At 42.1% G+C, this 20,764-nt stretch overlaps 2 protein-coding genes across 2 annotated transcripts in view; both read right to left on the bottom strand.

The window, feature by feature from the left end:
• Window positions 1-857: 857 nt before the first annotated feature.
• On the bottom strand, window positions 858-14,832 carry si:dkey-156n14.3 (zinc finger protein ZXDC). Its single transcript, XM_044166591.1, has 10 exons — window positions 11,226-14,832; window positions 10,521-10,673; window positions 9,952-10,030; window positions 9,214-9,344; window positions 8,600-8,770; window positions 7,381-8,165; window positions 6,598-6,682; window positions 6,309-6,481; window positions 5,991-6,092; window positions 858-1,649 (listed from the first exon to the last, which is right to left on the bottom strand). The coding sequence occupies exons 1-10, from the start codon at window positions 13,240-13,242 to the stop codon at window positions 1,563-1,565; spliced, it is 3,783 nt and encodes a 1,260-aa protein (XP_044022526.1). The 5' UTR covers window positions 13,243-14,832; the 3' UTR covers window positions 858-1,562.
• Window positions 14,833-14,982: 150 nt separating this feature from the next.
• cpne9 (copine family member IX) overlaps window positions 14,983-20,764 on the bottom strand; it is a 180,118-nt gene continuing 174,336 nt past the window's right edge. The window contains exons 19-20 of the mRNA XM_044166604.1: window positions 20,522-20,595; window positions 14,983-18,420 (exon numbers count right to left, since the gene is read on the bottom strand). Of these exons, the coding sequence (XP_044022539.1) occupies window positions 18,193-18,420; window positions 20,522-20,595 (302 nt within the window). The 3' untranslated portion in view covers window positions 14,983-18,192. The remainder of the gene's footprint in view (window positions 18,421-20,521; window positions 20,596-20,764) is intronic.

Here is a 20,764-nt window from a genome sequence, read left to right as displayed (position 1 = left end):
GGCAAGTACAGAGTCTTATGGGAAATGTGGTCTAAAAAAGATAGAAAAGCACTTATAATACTGGTGAGAGTTAACAGTGACCAGGTCTAACTAGCATACTTTAATTTTTATAAAAGGCGTCACAATTAACTCTTTAAAATTCTACATTCTCTCTTTTGTCTTGATTCAATTGCATACTTCAAATGAAAACTGATCAGTTCTGGTCTGTACTTTCTGGCACAGTTCATTGTAATTTAGCCATGTCTCAAGCATCAAATTAAAAAAAACTTAAGCCATATTCAAACCAGCCATTTTCTTCAAGCAGATGTAGGCTACCATCTCTCGATCTTATTTTAACACCATATGTAAGTTTCTTATAACAATATACCAACTTATTTCATAAGAAAAGTTTGTTTTAACAAGCCGTCAGTTTAGTGAAATGTCCTAACATGAAAATTTGTTATAAACAAATATCTGTTGTAAAAGCAAGAAAAGTTTGTTATAACAAGACAATTGTCATGGTAGCAGCAATACGCTGCCGTAGAGATGCCACGAGTCTCTGGTACAATGTTCTTTCCAATAAGGTGGTAATTCAGTTGTGGTCAAAGGCTCTGTATGTGCAATGTTTTTACCTTCTCACCTTTTTCCATCAACTGTGCATATTGGATTGAGCCGAAATATACTTTATCCTCTTTACAAGTTCTGAAAATTGTTAGGGTTCAGCCAAGTTGTTTTACGCTATACTAACTACTGTTATATACACTTTGTTTTCTTCATGAATCTTATGGATCGTCACATATTTTGTATCTTGTCAAAATGAAACCACTGCATTTCTCATATAATTAAAGAAAGTGAAATGAAGGCGTCCCCACAAACTGTTCTGATTGTGCTTTGATTCTTTAATTTATCTCTGTGTTTGGCTCTGCCATTCTGTAAACCACAGCTAAATAATAAATAAACAGATAAAATTATTACATTATTAAAGGTAGTAACTCATTACATACTGTATATAAACACAGGAACAGGCATGTTTTCAACATGGACTTACTGCTGCCATAGAAAAATAAATCTAACAAAATGTAGGAAATCAAAATAGCAACAAATAAAGCAGATAACCCGCCGATGGAGGAATGCACAGCGTGAAGTGTCTGTAAGGCAACTGGAGCGTAGACAGCGCACTGTGTGTGCATGAGTGGCAATGTGGCACCATGGAATAGAACAGTGTCTAAACCCACAGAACAGAGGAACAAAGAGCCTCTCGCATGTTTCTTTGACATGAAAATGCTTCTAGGTTTGATTTTGGTACCAACTGGACTTTAGAAATAAACACATAATCTACTGAACAAAGAATCCTCATCTCATCTTCTCAAGGTGCATTATCTGTGGACTCATGTCCACCCCCTCCCCAAACAATATTAACCACATGTCCAAAAAGGCTTTTCGAAGTCCTGGGAAAAGACGAGGCAACCATTTGATGGAATCAAACATCGTACGTATGTTTGCTGATGTAAACTGTGGACAGTGACGAGGTGCCAGTCAGGTTGATCATCGCAGCAGACCTCTGACCTGCAGCTCTGTGGTGGTCACTCCAAGTCCTGAAGGTTGATTGTGCTTCCTGTGAACTGGGAGTTGTCAGAGCCGTTGTCGTCCTCTGTCATCACTGAAGGTTCCTGTGAGAAAACCGTCACAGTTCAGTTATATAAAAACTAACTGAAAACAATATTGCAGAAGTCATCATCCCTCACTCTGCATTCACACCATGTGGAAAAGTTCTACAAGTATACTGTTCACATCAGCTGTCAGGTCAATCAGAGCTTGGCAAAGCAATCTGTTCACTCTAAATTCTCAAATTGAAACGTCATCAACAAGGAAATACATGTTGTATAGTGCATGGGGTTTATACAGTGCATCCAGAAAGTATTCACAGCGCTTCACTTTATCCACATTTTGTTATGTTACAGCCTTATTCCAAAATGGATGAAAGTCATTATTTTCCTCAACATTCTACAAACAAACAATACCCCATAATGACAACATGAAAGAAGTTTGTTTGAAATCTTTGCAAATTTGTTAAAACTAAAAAACGAAAAAAGTACATAAGTATTCACAGCCTTTACTCAATACTTTATTGAAGCACCTTTGGCACCAATTACAGCGTCATGTCTTTTCTAATGCTACAAGCTTGGCACACCTATTTTTGGGCAGTTTCTCCCATTTTTCTTTGCAGGACCTCTCAAGCGCCATCAGGTTGGATGGGGAGAGTCGGTGCACAGCCATTTTCAGATCTCTCCAGAGATGTTCAATCGGGTTCAAGTCTGGGCTCTGGCTGGGCCACTAGAGGACATTAGCAGAGTTGTCCCGTAACCACTCCTTTCTGATCTTGGCTGTGTGTTTAGGGTCGTTGTCCTGTTGGAAGATGAACCTTCGCCCCAGTCTGAGGTCCAGAGTGCTCCGGAGCAGGTTTTCATCAAGGATGTCTCTGTACATTGCTGCATTCATCTTGCCCTCGATCCTAACTAGTCTCCCAGTTCCTGCCGCTGAAAAACATCCCTACAGCATGATGCTGCCACCACCATGCTTCACTGTAGGGATGGTATTGGCCAGGTGATGACGGTGCCTGGTTTCCTCCAGACATGACGCTTGCATTCAGGCCAAAGCAGACCTGGGCATTGTACGGCCCCCGGGCCACATACGGCCCTTTGGTTGAGTCTGACCGGCCCGCGTTTTGTTTTTATTCACGTACGTAATGACGCAATACGTATATCAAGACGCGCACATGATTAGATCCTTGTCACAAGCAAGTGACAAGATGACTTTAGCCCTCAAAAATGTCCGGTTCTGCTAAAAAAAAAAGAAAAAGGTAGATGCCGAATGCAGGCATTTCAACATAAATTGGACTGCTAAGCACTTATTTATTGAAGTCGGAGGTAAAGCTGTGTGTTTAGTTTGCGGGGAGCAGATCGCTGTGTTTAAGGACTATAACTTGAGCCGGCCTTACGAGATGAAACACGCGGAGAAATACAAAAACTTGACTGATGCTGAAAGGGTGCGGACATTGGAAGCTTTGCTAGCTAAGCTGCAAAAGCAGCAAGGCTTTTTTACCAAGCTTCATGCATCCAGGGATGCCGCAACCAAGACCAGTTTTCTGATATCCCACAAAATCGCTAAAAACAGTAAGCCATTCTCGGAGGGGGAATTTGTCAAAGAGTGTTTGGTGGACTCTGCAGCACTAATATGCCCTGACAAAAAAGGAGCATTTGAACAAGTCCCGCTGTCCAGGCGAACCGTGATGAGAAGGATCGAGGAAATTATCCGTGGGATAACGGACTTCAAGATTACGGAGGAGCTGGCAGCAATGCGGTCGATGAAAGGGACGACGACAGGGAGCGATCTGTTTACGGAGGTAAATGCGTGCATAGACACCCTGGGGTTGAGGTGGGACAGACTGGCAGACTGGTGTCACAACGGACAATTGTCCAAATCTTACAGGTAAAAATGTCAGACTTTTTAAACATATGCAAGATAAAGTGACTGAAATTGACGCAGATCAGAAGTTGGTATTTTTGCATTGTATTATACACCAACATGTGTTCTGCAAGTCAGTGCTAAAAATTAACCATGTTATTGATGTTGTTAGTAAAATAGTAAACTTCATCAGGGTACGGGCATTGAATCACAGACAGTTTGTCGCACTTTTAGAGGAGCATGAGTCTGAGCATAGTGACATCGGCTACCACACAGCTGTCAGATGGCTCAGCCTGGGCAAAGTGCTAAAAAGAGTTTGGGACCTGAAAGCAGAGACTCGAGAGTTCTGTGAGAAGAAAGGCAAAGACATCCCAGAGCTCTCAGATGAGGACTGGATGGCAGATTTTGCATTTGCTGTCGATGTGACTGCACTGATGAATGAACTGAACACCAAACTGCAAGGCAAGGGCCTTTTTGTTCATGAAATGCACAGCCTGGTGAAGGCTTTCATGAGAAAGCTGCAGTTTCTTTCAAGCCAATTGGAGAGCAACACTCACTCACATGCAAACCCTGAAAGAAGTCACACCATCAGCTGATCACGTCCGCAGGTACTCATCCATGTTAGGAGCATTGTATGGTGAGTTTTCAAGGCGATTTGAAGATCTCAGAACAATCGAGGATGAAATGCACATGATTTCCTCTCCCTTTACCTGCAGTGTGGATAATGCACCCAGTGATGCACCCTGGAGCTCACTGACCTGCAGTCTGATGCAGTACTGGCAGAAAACTTTAAGTCAGGATCTCTGCTGGATTTCTACTCTTCTCTTAAGGAGGAGACATGCTCAGAAGATGTTGGTTCTCTTTGGCTCTACCTACATATGTGAACAAACATTCTCAATGATGAAGTTTACATAATCCAGGTATAGATGCTCTCTCACTGAGGATCATCTGTCAGCTGTGCTTCGCATCTCCACCTCAAACATTCAACCTGACTTTGATGCACTCGTTAAAGCCCAACAGAGACTAGATTTCTCTCAATGAAGAAGAAAAACTTAAAAACACCAAATTAGGTGGTTAGACTACAAATGTAGGCATGTAAAGGCACCAACTAGAAGTGAACTGGGACACTTTCTTTGGAAGCCTTTTTCTCAAAATTACAGTTCAGTGATGTTCAATGATAGTAACTTTAATATGATGTGTCTTAATGTTTGGAGCACAAAGACAATCTTGTGATGTCCTTAGAATGCTAAGAACCTCTTTCAAACAGTATTTGAAACTCAGAATGTATTTTGGAGTGAATGTGACTGAAAATGTTCACTAATATAAGTAATAAATGGTAAAAAAAAAAAGTGTTAATATTTTGTTTGCCATTAGTTTGGGAAATTTGATTGAATAAAGGAATTGTTTGTAAGGCAACCTCACTTTTTCATTGCTTAATTATAACATATAGCCTACTCATACCAGCTTGTCAAAACAATGCTATTTACTGCTTTTTATAAAGAAATACAATTAATATTTTGGAATTGAGTTCAGCCTTTTGGCCCGGCCCTCTACAATATTTTCTGTTTCTCATGTGGCCCCATGGAAAAAATAATTGCCCACCCCTGGGCCAAAGAGTTCAGTCTTTGTTTCATCAGACCAGAGAATTTAGTTTCTCATGGTCTGAGAGTCCTTCAGGTGCCTTTTGGCAAACTCCAGGCGGGCTGTCATGTGCCTTTTACTGAGGAGTGGCTTCTGTCTGGCCACTCTACCATACAGGCCTGATTGGTGGAGTGCTGCAGAGATGTTTGTTCTTCTGGAAGGTTCTCCTCTCTCCACAGAGAAACACTGGAGCTCTGTCAGTGACCATCGGGTTTTTGGTCACCTCCCTGACTTTGGCCGGGCGGCCAGCTCTAGGAAGAGTCCTGGTGGTTCCAAACTTCTTCCATTTACGGATGATGGAGGCCACTGTGCTCATTGGGACCTTCAATGCTGCAGAAATTTTTCTGTACCCTGCCCCAGATCTGTGCCTCGATATAATCCTGTCTCGGAGGTCTACAGACAATTCCTTGGACTTCTTGGCTTGGTTTCTGACGTGCACTGTTAACTTATACAGACAGGTGTGTGCCTTTCCAAATCATGTCCAATCATCTCAAGTATGATCAGTGGAAACAGGAAGCACCTAAACGCAGTTTTAAATTTGCCAAGATTTCAAAGACACTTCTTTCACATTGTCATTATGCGGTATTGATTGTAGAATTTTGAGGAAAATAATGAATTTTATCCATTTTGGAATAAGGCTGTAACATAACAAAATGTGGAAAAAGCGAAGCGCAGTGAATACTTTCCGGATGCACCGTATGCTTCTTTAAAACAGACTCAAATCTCTAAAAATCTACATTTATCGCTGTCAGTATTCACTTTTATTTCTATTTGTGAATGTAATAAAATGTTTTTAATGTTTAATTTGCTGTAAAATATAACCCCACTGTATCACTAGGTGGAGTTGTGTGACTCTGTGAATAAAAGGCATCAGAAATTGTAGAATTTGAGAAAACTTCTCTCACCTGTAAAATGTTGACGGGCAGGTCGGCAGTGAGCTGAGAGTGGGAGCTGGAGGGCTGAGAGCTCAGCTGGAAGGCCAGGTCGCCATCACTGGCTGGGTCGTCCTGCATGTACACACACTTTGATCAGCATGTCTTTCAACAACAGCTACGTTTTATGCAGTTATTCAATGCAGTCGGTACCATCCCATTTGTAAAATAGTTTTCTCAACATAAATCAAAGAAATATTTTAATGTCAGGTAGTAACGTAATCCAGCGACATCAGATCTACACACAGTGTAGTTGGGAAACAAATTGTATCAGATGTCTGGGGATCTCACCTGCAGCAGCTGAATCTGGACATACTGGGCCCCGGTGACGGGGTCACGCAGAGTCAGGCCCCCGTTGGCTGCTGCAGCTCCTTCACCATAATGAGCCCCAGAGGGAGCCATTGGTGCTGGAGCTGTGGCTACCTTCGCTCCTTTAGTTTTTCTCTGACTGAATCCTGAACTCCCTGGATTAGGCAAAGAGAACACTCACTGTTGTACAGTCACTCTAGTCTCTAGTGTCTGTCTAGTCTGAATGAGGAGCATTAAACAAAAGCCTGAAATTGGTCAATGTGTGTCTTACCAGAGGAGGCTGAAGGACCTCTTTGCTTCTTCTTCTTGGCCAGCTGGATGGCTCTGTAGTCAGTCCTGGCTGAGCCTCCACTCTCCTGAAATACAAAATGGATACACATAAGTTACTACACAAAACAACCAACATTATACAGGCTTTTGAGGTGTAACACCAACTACAGTCAAGCTTATAGCAGATATTTGTGCCATTTCCTAAAATCCGACCCTTTCATACCATTGAATACAAAAAGCAAATGTGCATTACATTTAAAAAAAGAAAAGAGCACTCCACCAATTTAGCATTGCACTATAGCATTGTGAAACTCACCCATGAACAGTTTAAAAAAAAAGGATCAAAATCAATGAAGCAGAACCAGAGATATCATCTTTTTCCATGCATTCCTGTTCCTTTTCAATACATGGCATCTACATTACCCACAGTGCAACTGATACAGGTGTGTTACACTAGTAGTGACTAATGTAGCTTCAAGCCACAAGCTCAATCAGAGATGAGGAGCAGGCCACAGGTCTGGTAAGCTCACTTATTTCTAACTCCACACCTCCATATATTTTTCATTTTCAAACTTGCAGTATTCAGCCCCAATGACACTGACTCAAAGGGCATCACTTGAGGACATTTATCGGATTTCACACAGCTCCCTCTGGAGACACAAAAAGCTTTATACAACTTTCTTCACATATGTAGTAGTACTCCAACACCTATAAACAGACTTCGATGTGTAAAATCGGTGGAGTTCCCCTTTAAACTGTGCTGCATGACCGCATGACCACTCACCAAGAAGCTGCTTGGCGACACAGCGTTGAGTTCCTGGTCTTTTTGTGGGCTGAAGCTGCTGCTGTGACTGGGGAAAACAAACTGGGTGAGGACTTTTCCTCCCTCTTGAGGTCCCAGTACCTCCACACAGCCCAGCAGAGGCCCTGTTCCCCCCTGACCACCCACCTCTACCACCTTTGAGGGTGAGGCCAGCAGCTCGGCAACAGGGGCCACCGCCAGGGAGGCTGTGGGCTCCACGCTCAGGGCACTGGAGGAGCTGAGTGGGTGCTGCAGAGTGTGGTCTACGGAGGCACCAGCACCCTGCATGGTGAGAGCTGTGAGGGTTCCCAGGGCCTCTGGGGTAACCGTCTGCACATCATCCAGATTGAGAGTGCCCTGTGGGGGTAGGACGTCACCCACTGTTCCTTCCAGAACATGGTGAGGGCCCATGTCAGCACTGGCTGCCAGGATAAGAGGGTCCACAGCTTTGGCCAACGTGGTGCTAGTGCCGGTACCGAGTGTGGTGCTGACTGAGGAGGGGTCGATGGTGAGGATGCCTGAGCTGACCAGGGAAAGGTCCATGGTGAAAGTGCCATTAGAACTGCTCCCACCGACAGGAATTCCCACTCCTATGCCAGCAGTGGGCACAGTGCCTCCAGGCACAGCAGAGAAAAGAGAGCTGAGGTCCAAGCTGGTAAGCTGGTCGCCCCCGGCAATACTGGGCCCTGCAACTGTTGTTGGGGTGGAGCTGATGAGCTCGCTGCTGGGGGTCAGGGTGGGTGTGGTCTCCATCTGGCTAAGAACATCTGGGATGGAGGAGAGGGAAAAGTTTGGAGGTTATAGAATAGTAAATATTTTCCCAGAAACGTAGTGGAATAAATTATTTATATTTAGTAAAACTGATTTATACCAACAAAAACAGAGTTTTGTCTAAATTCTCAGCTAAAGTAACATTATAAATACATTGGCTAAAACATGTAAGTTAGTCATACCAGCCAAACATCTTTGAGGAGGTTTTATGGTGTATTTTAAGATTTTTTTTTGCCATTTTGTTTTTGTCTGCAAAGAAAATCTTCCATTCATCTTATCATTAAATTGCACTTGAGACATAAGTGGCCTGTGAGTTGCACCACTCTAGTTAAGGTGGAAGGTTAAGTAGTATTAAACCCCCCCACAGTCAAACAATTCCATTAAATGCATTAAGTTTTTAGGTCATGAGCCAGCGGTGATTGTTACTAACCAGGAGTGAGGTGGTGGTGTTTGAGCATGTGGCTCTTAAGGCTGCTGCGGGAGGAGAAGTGCTTGGAGCAGTTGGCCACAGGACAACGGGTCCTCAGGGTGCTTGCGTCCTGTTTATGCTTCTTGGAGTGGATGTACAGGCTGCTGCGTGCTGAGAACTTGGCATTACAGCCTGAAGAACATACAGGAGACAAATGTCATAACTGATAACCTGTTCAGATAATGTGAAACTACTAGAAGTTAAAATTATTTACTTAACTGCACTGTATTTAATGGAGTGAAAGAAAAAAGAATAACTTCTCTGTGTTCCTTTGTAAAGGATCAAATAGTCTTGTTTAAATAAAAAACAAATAAAAACTAACATGTATAACCACTGACTTTCTCCCAGCAAAAGGTTCTACTCCTAAGTTTTGTTTTTGGTAACTGTACGCACCTTCTGGTATCTTTTGGTCTAGAGAAAGACCAAAGAGGAGATTTATGGATGTAGTGAGAGAGGACATGAAGTTAATTGGTGTGAGTGAAGAGGACGCAGAGGACAGGGTTAGATGGAGGCACATGATTTGCTGTGGCGACCCCTGAAAGGGAACAGCCGAAAGGAAAAGAAGAAGTACGTACCTTCTGCATGGCACTGGAAGGGCTTGGTGCCCAGATGGGTGATACTATGACCCTTGAGGTGCTCTGCCCGGGTGAAGGATTTCCCACAACCCTCCTCTGTACAGACAAAGCGACGGTCATCATCATGTTTCCTGATAAACAAAGAGAAGGATACTGTGGTCAGTGAGACACTCTTCTAACACAAACTCACACATCACTATAGGTACAACGGGTGGACGAACAGAAAGACTACATTAGAAAAAAATGCCTTCAATTTCGATGTAAATATGTCAAAACTGAAATTACACTTAATATGGCAATGGGAACCAAAACTTGCAAAATCATGACAACCTGTTGGTTTTCAACGACCAATACATTTCACCAGTAAAGCAGAACTGCGGCTTGCAGCCGCAAGGTGAAGTTTACTAAAACAAAAAGACGTTAACAGGAATGTTACTTTACACCACAAACATGCAGTGTCAAAACCTACAAGAACTGCATCAACACCACTGTGAAACTACACTAAAACTAAGCTGACTGACTTCTATGACAAGGCATAGTTTTGCAAAACTTATTGTATTTAATACAAAATCTGGTGTGTGGATCACAAAACCTGAAGCCCTGAGTGATGTCAAAAGGTGAAATGTCTAAAGCCAGGATAGCTCTACTCCTTATTACTTATTTTACATTAATTGACAGTACCTGTTGGCGTTCACCCTGTTTATATCGAGGGCAAAGCATCTGTTAATTAGCACTTACCGTTTATGTCGAAGTAACTTAGACATGCTGGTGAAGGACCAGCCACAGCCCTCCGAGTCACAGACAAATGGCCTCTCACCTGGAAACAAGAAACTAGAAGTTTATCTACCAGTACACAGGATCTACAACCTGTATCAGCAAGACATTAGTTGGTAAAGAACCAGGCCTTCTGCTATCACAAAGCTGGCCCACTTTTATCCGGTGCAACCTATGCTGCACGGCCAACCTGCTACAGAGTGGGTTCAGTTTAGAGGATTCAGTCAAGACATATTCTTATTTTCCAGTGACTACTTTTGTAAATATGCAGCATTAACAGCTACTCATCTGAAATCAGTGAACAGAGAACAACACATTCACAGCATCATGTGATTGAGGAATGACTTATTCTTTAAGAAAAAAACAGCCTCAAACGTCTTTGTGGCATGAATACTCACTTGTAGAATTTAAAAAACAATCAGAGCCATTGTTGACTGCCTCTTTACCTTTAGGTCCAGCTAAAGAGCACTAGAGCTGACCACTGGGGTAAGTTATAGCAATATTATTGACCCTCTAATCTAGTATCATCTTACCAGTGTGACTTCTCATATGGATTTTGAGACGACAGGCCTTGTCATATGTCTTGTCGCAGCCTGGGTAGGTGCAGGTGAAGTGGCCCGTTTCCCTGAAGTGAGTGCGATTGTGCGAGAACAGGGCACTGAAGGTGATGAAGGTTTTCTCACAGCCTGCACAGGGCAAAGGGGAACATGCAGAAAGACAATGGTAGACTGAAAAGTACCTTTTGTACCAGGAATATATTAGCACCTGAACTGTATACTAATATATATATATAGCTTACTGTAACAATGGGATTTTAAAGATTAACTTCTCAAAAAAAGTCTGGAAAAAGTTTTTAATTGAAAATCAAATGGGCTTCCCAAACAGCAGCCACTGAGTGCTCCGTCTAGAGAAATCAGGCTCCATAACATAAAATCTTTTGCCTCACTGACCTTGGAATATAGCATTAGACTGATAGAGAATGTAAACATGACTGTGATTTGTAAAGTTTACTTCAATCACCTTACATATCAGCTGCTCCAAATGCTTTGTGCAGCTTTAAACAGGCTATTTGTTGAGGTAATTTGCTTCATATCCAATGTAACCAGTGTGCGGTTGTACAATACCAGACCATCAGTCAACAGCAGGTGGAGTAAATGTATAAGGAAAAAGATGAAATTGTAAAATGATAAATAAAAGCAAAATAAAAAAAATAAACATCAATATTCAGCTTGGGTTACCTGGGAATTCACACTTGTGGGGCCTCTGTGGCTCAAAGTGGACCCTCTGGTGATTGGTGAGTCGTGTAGCACTGCGAAACCTCTCACTGCAGATCTCGCAGATGAAGGCATTATCCTGCTCATGGACTTTGACATGAGCCTTAAGGTTGTAGACTGTGGTGAAACGCCGCCCACAGCCTTCAAACTGACAGGTATGTGGCCGCTGCTTGTCATGGGACTGAAGATGCCGTTTAAGCTTGTAAGAGGTGGCAAAAGCCCAGCCGCAGCCTTCCACGGTGCACTGGTAGGGGCGTGGGTCCTCAGCATGATTCAGGAGGTGAACCTTGAGTTTCTGACGTGTGTCAAATGTACAGGAGCAGGCCGGTTCTGGGCAGCCAAAAGAGGCCACAGTCTCTTTCTTGGACCTGATTAGCGGTACAGACTGGAAGTCCCCATTGTCACAGTCTGCCACAGTGGCTTTGGGGTGCGGGGTGACCAGATCAGCCTCTGTTACAGCACACAGCACCCCCGCCTCTTGCTTGACAATGGGACAGGTATCCAGAGAAGTGCCAAGCTCTGATAATGAGCAGTCATCCACCAGAGCCAGCTCAGAGTCACTCACAGACAAACCAGGCCTGGGCTCTTCCTGCTGGCTGGAGTTGGGCACCGCCAGCGTGCTGATCTTCCCGATGGATTTAGTGCCACTGTCATAGTTGAGAAGAACAATATCCTCATGGTCTTTCATGCCTAGGTGCTCCTTTAAACTGACCATGTCATCCTCTTTGTGTACATATCCCTCTGGTGGGGCAGCGAGAGTCAGTATCCCGTTTTCTATGGTCACTATGATGCTTTGGTTGTTTATTGTGATAGTTCCGGAAAAGGTTTCACTAGCAGGCGGACTTGTGGAGGCCGTGGCCGGGTTTACACTGCCCTGCAGCCCCGCTGAGTTTGAAATTAAGTCCGACGTGTCCATGGCTTCCACGATGCCCGAGTTCCCTGAAATCAAGGCACTGCTCTCCTCAATACGGGAGTGCGACGAAAGCTCCCTGACCACTTTACTTTCATTGTTTTCGGTGCAAATCTGGCCACAAATCTTATCGCCATATTTGTTTGTCAAAACAACGTCTTCGACAATGTGGTGATAGACAGTCTGTTTAACATTGGCTACGGTAGAACTGTCGTTTAGTAAATTGAAAACATGTTCAGTTTTTTTCAAGATCTGAGTATCAAGACAGTTCAAGTTGTCATTAGATTCACAGAGAATAACGTCACTGCTGTTTCCAACCTCCATGGAGCCACCGGGACAAGCTTTAGAGCACTCTGGCTTTGTACCTTTCATTTTATCGCCATTCTCAGATGATACATCCGGTCGGTGTTGGCGTGGCTCGCCGTTGCCATCCTCTTGAACGACATTAAAAACAACATACAATTCCTGGGTGGTTTTGTCTGCCCTATTCGCCGTGTTGAAGCTCCCCGGTGCAGTAGCGTTGGGGGTGGCCAGTGAGGGCTGCTGCTTGAAGGTGCCGTCCCCACGCTGCTGCCGTAAAACTGGAAACGGTAACGTTAACTGCCGCTGCGGTATCGGTTCCTCTTCCCCTTCAAACAGAGGCAGCGCCATTTGCATTACAGTATCACCGCTTTCAACCCCGTATTTCCAGGCAGTCCTAAAGAACTCCTGCGAACCAAGCAGTGCGTTGAGCTCATTTTCTTTCTCCGTATTCACATTATGAAGTCCGACATTCGGTCTATTGCTCGGTAAACTGGTTTTATCTGTTGATTGCGGCTTGCTGACAGGCGAACAATCCGTCCCGCTGCCATTTTCTGCCAGTAGGTGAAACGGTGATGTCCTCGGCCTAGTGTTGTTGTTGTTGTCACTTTGTGGCTCAGGGGACTCCAATAGTCCATCCGCTTCACTTTCGGTGGAAATAAAACGAGGTATCGACCCTGTCGCTGATCGAAGTGTAGACGAAGCGGTTCTCTGTGGGGCGCCATGTTGAGAGTGAATGTTTTGGGCATCAGAAAGCCCCTGGATTTCCATTTTGGTATCCCTGTAGCAGCGACACGGAAAAGGCCCGCCCTTGTAGATGGAGGCGATCCATCCACTACACAGTTTACAACAGCCCGGGTGCTGCCTTCAAGGCCAACATGGAAATTCTACAGTCACAGCCGACCAACCTCGGCGGTTTTGTTTTTATTATTTATTAACAACCAAAGCCTTGTGAAATTGCGAATTTTCAGTATGAAGTTCGGCGATATGACTTAAATGACAGGGTAGGGTTTTTTTTAGACACACAGGACTGACACTTAATAAAGGCATGTAACTTAAACCATAGTAGGCTGATGCCTAAACTAACTTACACGCATAGTGCAGTAGGAGGCCCATCAAACTTTGAGTTAAGAGCTACGTGGAGTACCTGAAGGTAGCAATAGTATTATTTAGTTTAGTTAAACTGAAGTGGATTTTGTGGCAGTGGATCCGAGTTGGATTTGTCATTACCAATGACCAATTATCGATATATCGGTATGATCCATTCTATTAATAATGCTTTAACTTTTAATTGAAATGTGAAGCCAAAACTGTTTTTAATAACTTATGAAATCAACATTTACCGCCCCAGTCAGTGTTTTTTCATTGTATTTCCTCTGAGTGGCAGTGTAGTACTATAAAACAAAAAAATTCTCTTCAGAAGAAACATCATAGATTATCTCCTCCTCGATTAAACCAATATATAAAGAGCATGGCAGCCTCAGGGTTTAGGCAATGCATTCAAGACTCATAGTTAGTATTTCCTTTGGACCCTCCCCTTGACTTAGAAAACATAACTGCAACCAAGTCCCCTCAATATCTCAAAAACTAGCAGTAAGTTATCAATATAATATATAAATGGAATAATTATTTTTACAATAGCTACCAATGCATACATTAGAAGTGGAATTTTATATTTCCAATTTTATGGCAAAAACATTGATGAATATTCCAGCTCCATTCTACAAGGCCCTGATCATACAGGCTGCAGTTTTTTTGCAGTGAGAGGCGTCTTTGTCCAGTTGTTTTCTATAGGCAGTAAGCGTTTTGCGCGCTGCTCATGCGCCCTGGGCATCTCGCGTTTTAGATGCCCAGAGCACCTAGCATTTTTGCAGGAGCGCTTTGAACGCCTCTAGTTGAAAAACTTCAACTCAGAGCAGAAAAGCCCAATGTCATTTGCGCTTTTTTGCCATTGTCCAATCAGATCAAATTTGTGAGTTTACTTAACAGCAAAATCCGGTTAGGCTAAGGACAGGTGTTTCGGTGGTTGCCTAGCAATAATAAAAAAACGCAGCAAGCTGCTCTTTTTTTAAGTTGGCTTCAACAAAAAAAGCGGTACAAAACGTCAGTGCGGTGCACCTCTAAGAAATATTAATGAAAAGGCTGAACATTAATTATAATATTGGCCAACTTTATATGACACATATCTTTTTTTATTTTCTGTTACGATCCAGACTAAAGTAAAAATTACGAATAATAAAACCCTGAGACACACACAGGATTGTTTTCCTCTGCATATGGCACACACTAAAGCTATCATTTGCCACTGTTTGATCCTTTTTTCCATTAATCCTGCAAGGGAAGGCTAAATATAAATTAAAAGGCCCTTCTAAGAGTGCCCTCCCTTCCAAAGAAAAAATACATAATGCTTCATCCCTTATCATTTTTGTACAGTCCCTAACAAAACCCAATAATTACTTACAATTACTGTCAAAATAGTAACAAACTGCACTGTTAGGCACAGACTAGAGATGAGCCTTAAATAATATCTTTATTTGGTTTATAAGCAAAAGCTATAACTAAATTCTGACCAACACAAATGGAGACAAAGATAACAGAGACACATTAAGAGTATCAGAGAGGGACACAATCAAAGGAAGGAAGACACATAATAGTCTGTACATCACTTTAGATGTATTTACATTTTACCTACATGTAGGTTGTATGGAGCACACTAGACTGGGGAGAAGCAGTGAGCAGTATATTGTTTGTCAGTGTAATTAACTAATACTGTACACATTGTATAGAAAGCTCAACATGCTTCATACAAAAATATCCACTAAGTTATGTGACTTTGGGTTGGTGTACTTGTTGATCATAACACACACGCATGCATGTTTTAAACACTGTGATACAAATCTATCCTACTATTCATGTATCTCCTATATGTTTTAGATTATTACATTGGCAGTTCCTTCAAGTATACCGTACACAAAAACAGTAGAAATAGAAAGAATGCTCCTGCACAATACACACGTCAACACATGTAGGAATGTTGTTTGAATTCATTTTCAGATATGAATAATGCTGCATTCACATGGATTCAAGCAGATGGCAGACGGACAACACCTTCTGGATGGCACGGGATTAACAAACAAACAGTCCGACGGAATGGCAGGATAGCAAAACGAAACACCCATGACAATATGTTGATGTCGTATTGTTTAGAAGGAAGAATAAAATATATTAAAATTATTTCTTGTCTGTTATTTTATGTAGCCTAATCCTAGTAATGCATGTAGCTATAAAATGCAGCTTTCTCTTAATATTCTATTGCAAACTTAAAATGAATGTTAAATTCCCTCCAAAATATAAATTCCCTCCAAAACGTAAGGTCATTCATTTATTTCCAATATGGATAGTTTTGTTTATGTTTGTCTGAAAAAGAGACGACAACAACAACAAAAAATTGACAATATAATTATTAGCTTTTTGTTGTCTATATCGCCCATGTTTTGTCCTTGTGTAAGGGAACTATGTAACATCTGGTTGTAAATTCCGTTGCGGAGGACTGCAAACAGTTAAAATATTTAAACTTTTACTGTTACCGTTGCCGGTATTCTCTACTGGCCTCGCTTAATTTTACCGTCCAACTCTCGTCCACTAAAATGAAATCCAGTTTGCCGTCTGCATGAATCCATGTGAATGTAGCATAAAGATACAGATTTTCTGAACAAGTACAATCATTGGCAGCATATCAGCCAAATAAGCATGCAAAATAACATGGATTTCCTGTTTTGTCATATAAAAATAGTCCTGCCTCACACATACTTGTAGGATTATGACAGAAATAAGGCCACATATCCATTTCCCTTCTGATACAATATGACATGCTTAATAATCCAGACAAATCCCGATGACTCCATTCATTATTATTATTAGCTTTACCGACTTCCCCCATTTTCTATTTTTGTGATGCTATCAGGTTAAACCATTCCTCTGGTGTTGTTCGCTAAGCCTACAATAAGTGTCAGAGGTCAGAGACAAAAAGTTTGACCAAACTACACAATATGTGTTTTTAGGAGTGTACATGAGGAAAAGAGCACAACCTGCTATAGTAGCACAAATCTGGGGTTTCTACTCAAGCACTATAGCTCACTTTTGCTTGAATCATTCATGCACACAACAAAGGAATAACAAATGAAACCATAAAAAAAGGATAAATCTGAAAACAAGTCAACATTCATTGCAAATCAGCCTGTTTATACAGTAGCTGATGAGCCCAGACTGACAGCCACAGGATATACAGTATGTAGCGATATATCAAACACCAGAACTGATGAGGGAAAACTGCATACATTTCCAAAAGTAGTCAGCACAGTGCAACTTCCTGAAAACAGTCTGACTTTGACACAGCACTACATACTCACTCTTCGTTTCACTCTTTTTCTTGGTGTCTACTTTGCAGTAAAAAATGAAGAAAAGTAAAGGTGACCCTGACTCCTTCACACATTCTCTGCTACATATGAAATATTCTGGCCTGTGACATGCACACTGACCAGCTCTATTCATTTTAAACAGATACAAGCTCCAGACAGCTTGAGAACCAGGAGGCACCTACCTTATGAATGATTCACCCAAAATGACAGCCCCAGCTGAGATAGTTACAATTTAGAGGAAGAGGGGGTACAGTAGAGCACACAGACATGGTTATGTTCAACAGGGGCTGAAATAATCTGTACCATCTGATATTGTTAAATTGTACAGTGGCTGGAGGAAGTGGAGGCGCTGGAGTGGAGGATATTTCAGTCTGTTCTCCATCCCAAGCTAATTTCACGGCCTTATATATTTCCTGCTTTCAGAAGGTGCTTGGAAGTGCCTCCCTTCATGTCCAAGTGGGATTAGTTTAGACTTGCCGAAGCTCTGTCTCTGAACGTCGACCTTGAAATGTAGGGCATTCACCACCCCTTTACATAAAAACATATTTGAATTTCATGTTCAGCATACAGTAATATACAGCATACATGTTCATGAAGCAATAAAAAGAAGCGGTGTCCACTGGCTCTCAGATGCCTAACCAGGACAGGATTTAATTTCTGCTTCTCTATTTTCAGTTCCCTTTTGTCAAGCCTTTATAATGCCCTGAGAATAAACAAACAAGGAAAGGACATCAGCCTCAGCTGCTGCTGTTTTTCTTCACAACTGATAGAAATCAGTTGCCCATCTACTTCAGGATGTATTACTCTATTACAGCAGACACTCTTATCACTGTGAGCAGGAACAGTGTCACAGAAACTGAAGTTGGGAGGACGGAGCTGTAGACTCGACTTCTACAGGAGAAGTTGTGTTGGCCAAAAAGTCTGTAGTGGTTTGAAATGTTAGAATTGATGACTGAGGAAAAAGTGCTAAACTACATTTGAAGCCTTTGATTTAAATGCAGTTTGTAGGAAACTGAAGAGTCCTGTGTTGCACCTGCAGAGGATGTATTGTGATAGGTGCTGACAAAAATCAGAACCAGAAATGTGAAAAGTGTATTTTCTACACTTCCACTCCAGATCCTGTTGGAGGAATCATCCCCACCAACACTTTTAAAGGAATGTAATCTCTTCTGGTAGGTGTCCCTTTCAATTTACTCTCAACCAACCAACCCTAAAACCATGCAACACACACATACACACACAGAGACACAAACACACACATCCCTTTGCTCAAATCCGTACTGCTCCACTCCCTACCCTCATTTCAGGCATGCATAATGCATTCCTTGGGGGCAGGAGTGATGGTTGTGGTGGTGGTGGACATTGAGGGGGAGTCAGAGGTGGTGGGCAGAGGGGGCCGGGGTTCGATTCCCCGGCTCTTCATGAAGGACAGCAGCTGGTCAGGGATCTCCGCCAGGACGTCCTTTGCCAGTCGAGCCATGCTCAGGACCTGGTTCCCTGACCGATCGATGTAGTCCCGGAAAGGAACGAACTGAATGAAAATAGGAAAAAATGGAAGATGATGATGATGATGACAACGAAATTGGCCAAAATTTGGTATTTGTGAAATTGTTTTACCTAGTGCTTGTTGGTATGCAGTTAGTAATGGCTACTGAAAATCAGTTCGGTATAGTCAAATGACTTCATTTCATCAAATTCAGTTCTGCTTTTATATTCCTGGAAGCAAAGTTTGGATGTTCTTTACTTGCATCTACATCCCTTGTTACTCATGCATCAACACATGTCTTGTGTTCACAGTATGGCAAGCTAGAGCAAGTGCTCAAAAGTATGCCATACCAAAGATTGTTGTAATTTAGAGAAATGGTGTAAAAATGGCATAGGAATACAGCGTTTTAGTTGTGTGTAGTCATGCCATAATCAGCCAATAAAAGCATATCTTACTAAGTAAAAACACGAGTTAAACAGCTAACATTCAATTTGTGCACGGCAAGATAAAGGACCTTTTGATCAGAAATAATCAGAAAATACCCCATCATTTATGACATCATTCTAGATATAGTTGCTCTAGATGGCATTGCCCTGGCCTCCAGCACCAACGTAAGGAACCTCTGCATTATCTTTGATCAGGATTTATCCTTTTAACTTCAAGGACTGCTTTCTTTCACCTACGTAACATTGCAAAAATCAGGCACATCCTTTCTCAAAATGATGCAGAAAAACTAGTCCACGATTTGTTACTTCTAGGCTGTATTATCCGGCTGCCTGAATAAGTCCCTTAAAACTCTCCAGTTAATCTAGAATGCTGCAGCACGTGTACTGACAAGAACTAGGAAAATAGATCATATTTCTCAAATATTAGCTTCTCTGCACTGGCTCCCTGTAAAATCCAGAACAGAATTTAAAATCCTTCTCCTCACCTACAAAGCTCTTAATGGTCAGGCACCATCGTATCTTAAAGAGCTCATAATACCTTATTACCCCACTAGAACACTGCGCTCCCAGAATGCAGGCTTACTTGTGGTTCCTAGAGTCTCCAAAAGTAGAATGGGAGCCAGAGCCTTCAGTTATCAATCTCCTGTGGAATCAGGTCCCAGTTTGGGTTCGGGAGGCAGACACCATCTCCACATTTAAGAGTAGGCTTAAGACTTTCCTCGTTGATAAAACTTATAGTTCGGGCTGGCTTGGGTGAGTCCTGAACCATCCCTTAGTTATGCTGCTATAGGCCTAGACTTCCAGGAGACTTCCCATGATGTACCTCTTTCCTCTCTCCTCCTCTCCCTCTCCATCTGTATACATTTTTATCCCATTATGGCATGTTACTAACTCGACATCTTCTATCTCCCGTAGTTTTGTGCTTTCTCGTCTCTCTCCTTCTGTTGCTTTCACCAGGTATTTCTACCTCCAGAGCTGCAGAGTCTGGATCTGTGGTTGTGGGCTACATGCTGCCCCTGTGTTCCTGCTCGACAACTGCTACTACAGTTGTTGTTATTGGCTTTGTTACTATTATTGTCATTATTATTCCTATAACTATCATTCCTATTATTATTACTTTATTAATATTAATATTACCACTACCATTACATTATTACTACTTTAAAATTCTAGATGGAATTTGCATTGTGCAAAACCTAACATGGCAGTGGCGGCCGCCCACCATTGTCTGGTTCTGCCCAAAGTTTCTGCCTGTTAAAAGGAAGATTTTTCTTGCCACTGTCGCCAAGTGCTTGCTTATGGTGGGATTTGTTGGGTCTCTGTAAATAATATTATAAAGAGTACGGTCTAGACCTGCTCTATAGGAAAAGTGCAATGAGATAACTTCTGTTATGAATTGGCGCTATATAAATAAAATTGAATTCAAACAAATAAATTGAAGGACTGTTGATGACAGCCTAAATCTGCTGAAAATAAATTGTTTTGCTTGAAACAAAATTTCAATAATATGCCAAGAAGAGGATCAGAACATAATTAGTGAAATTGCCATGCTGCAGGTTCCAATTTTGTCTGACATGTCTATGTGGTACAGGTTGAAATTGAATAAAATCAACTCCATGCAGATTTTTGCTGGTCTGATAAACATCAAATCTGTGACTCATGCGGGTTAGAGGGCAGGATGTATGTAGAATATACTTTACCTGGACAATATCTCTCTCAGCAAAGCGTCCCCTGGAGGACACTCTGACCTCATCCCCATCCAGCTCCTCCATAGCTGCAGACAACAAACACAACATTTACCTGTTAGGTAGAGGCATAATATATTGGACATCCTATGTGTACTTTGCTGAACAAATTAGACACACTGCTACAGTATTCATAGGCCATTTATAGGGGGATGGTTCTTGCTTTTCAAAGTGACACAAATCCAAAATAAAAATATA

Source organism: Siniperca chuatsi, linkage group LG2 (assembly GCF_020085105.1).
Source record: "Siniperca chuatsi isolate FFG_IHB_CAS linkage group LG2, ASM2008510v1, whole genome shotgun sequence".
Taxonomy (NCBI): Eukaryota; Metazoa; Chordata; class Actinopteri; order Centrarchiformes; family Sinipercidae; genus Siniperca; species Siniperca chuatsi.
The sequence above is the reverse complement of the archived record's forward strand: the minus strand, read 5'-3'. Positions and strand labels throughout refer to the sequence as shown.

Bases quoted from the DNA above. Each gene is read 5' to 3' on its own strand.
- si:dkey-156n14.3 (XM_044166591.1), bottom strand. From the start codon at position 13,242: ATGGAAATCCAGGGGCTTTCTGATGCCCAAAACATTCACTCTCAACAT. The intron at 8,771-9,213 runs GTACGTACTTCT...TATGTTCTTCAG, and splicing joins CTTCCAGTGCCATGCAGAAG to GCTGTAATGCCAAGTTCTCA. The intron at 8,166-8,599 runs GTTAGTAACAAT...CCTCCATCCCAG, and splicing joins ACACCACCACCTCACTCCTG to ATGTTCTTAGCCAGATGGAG.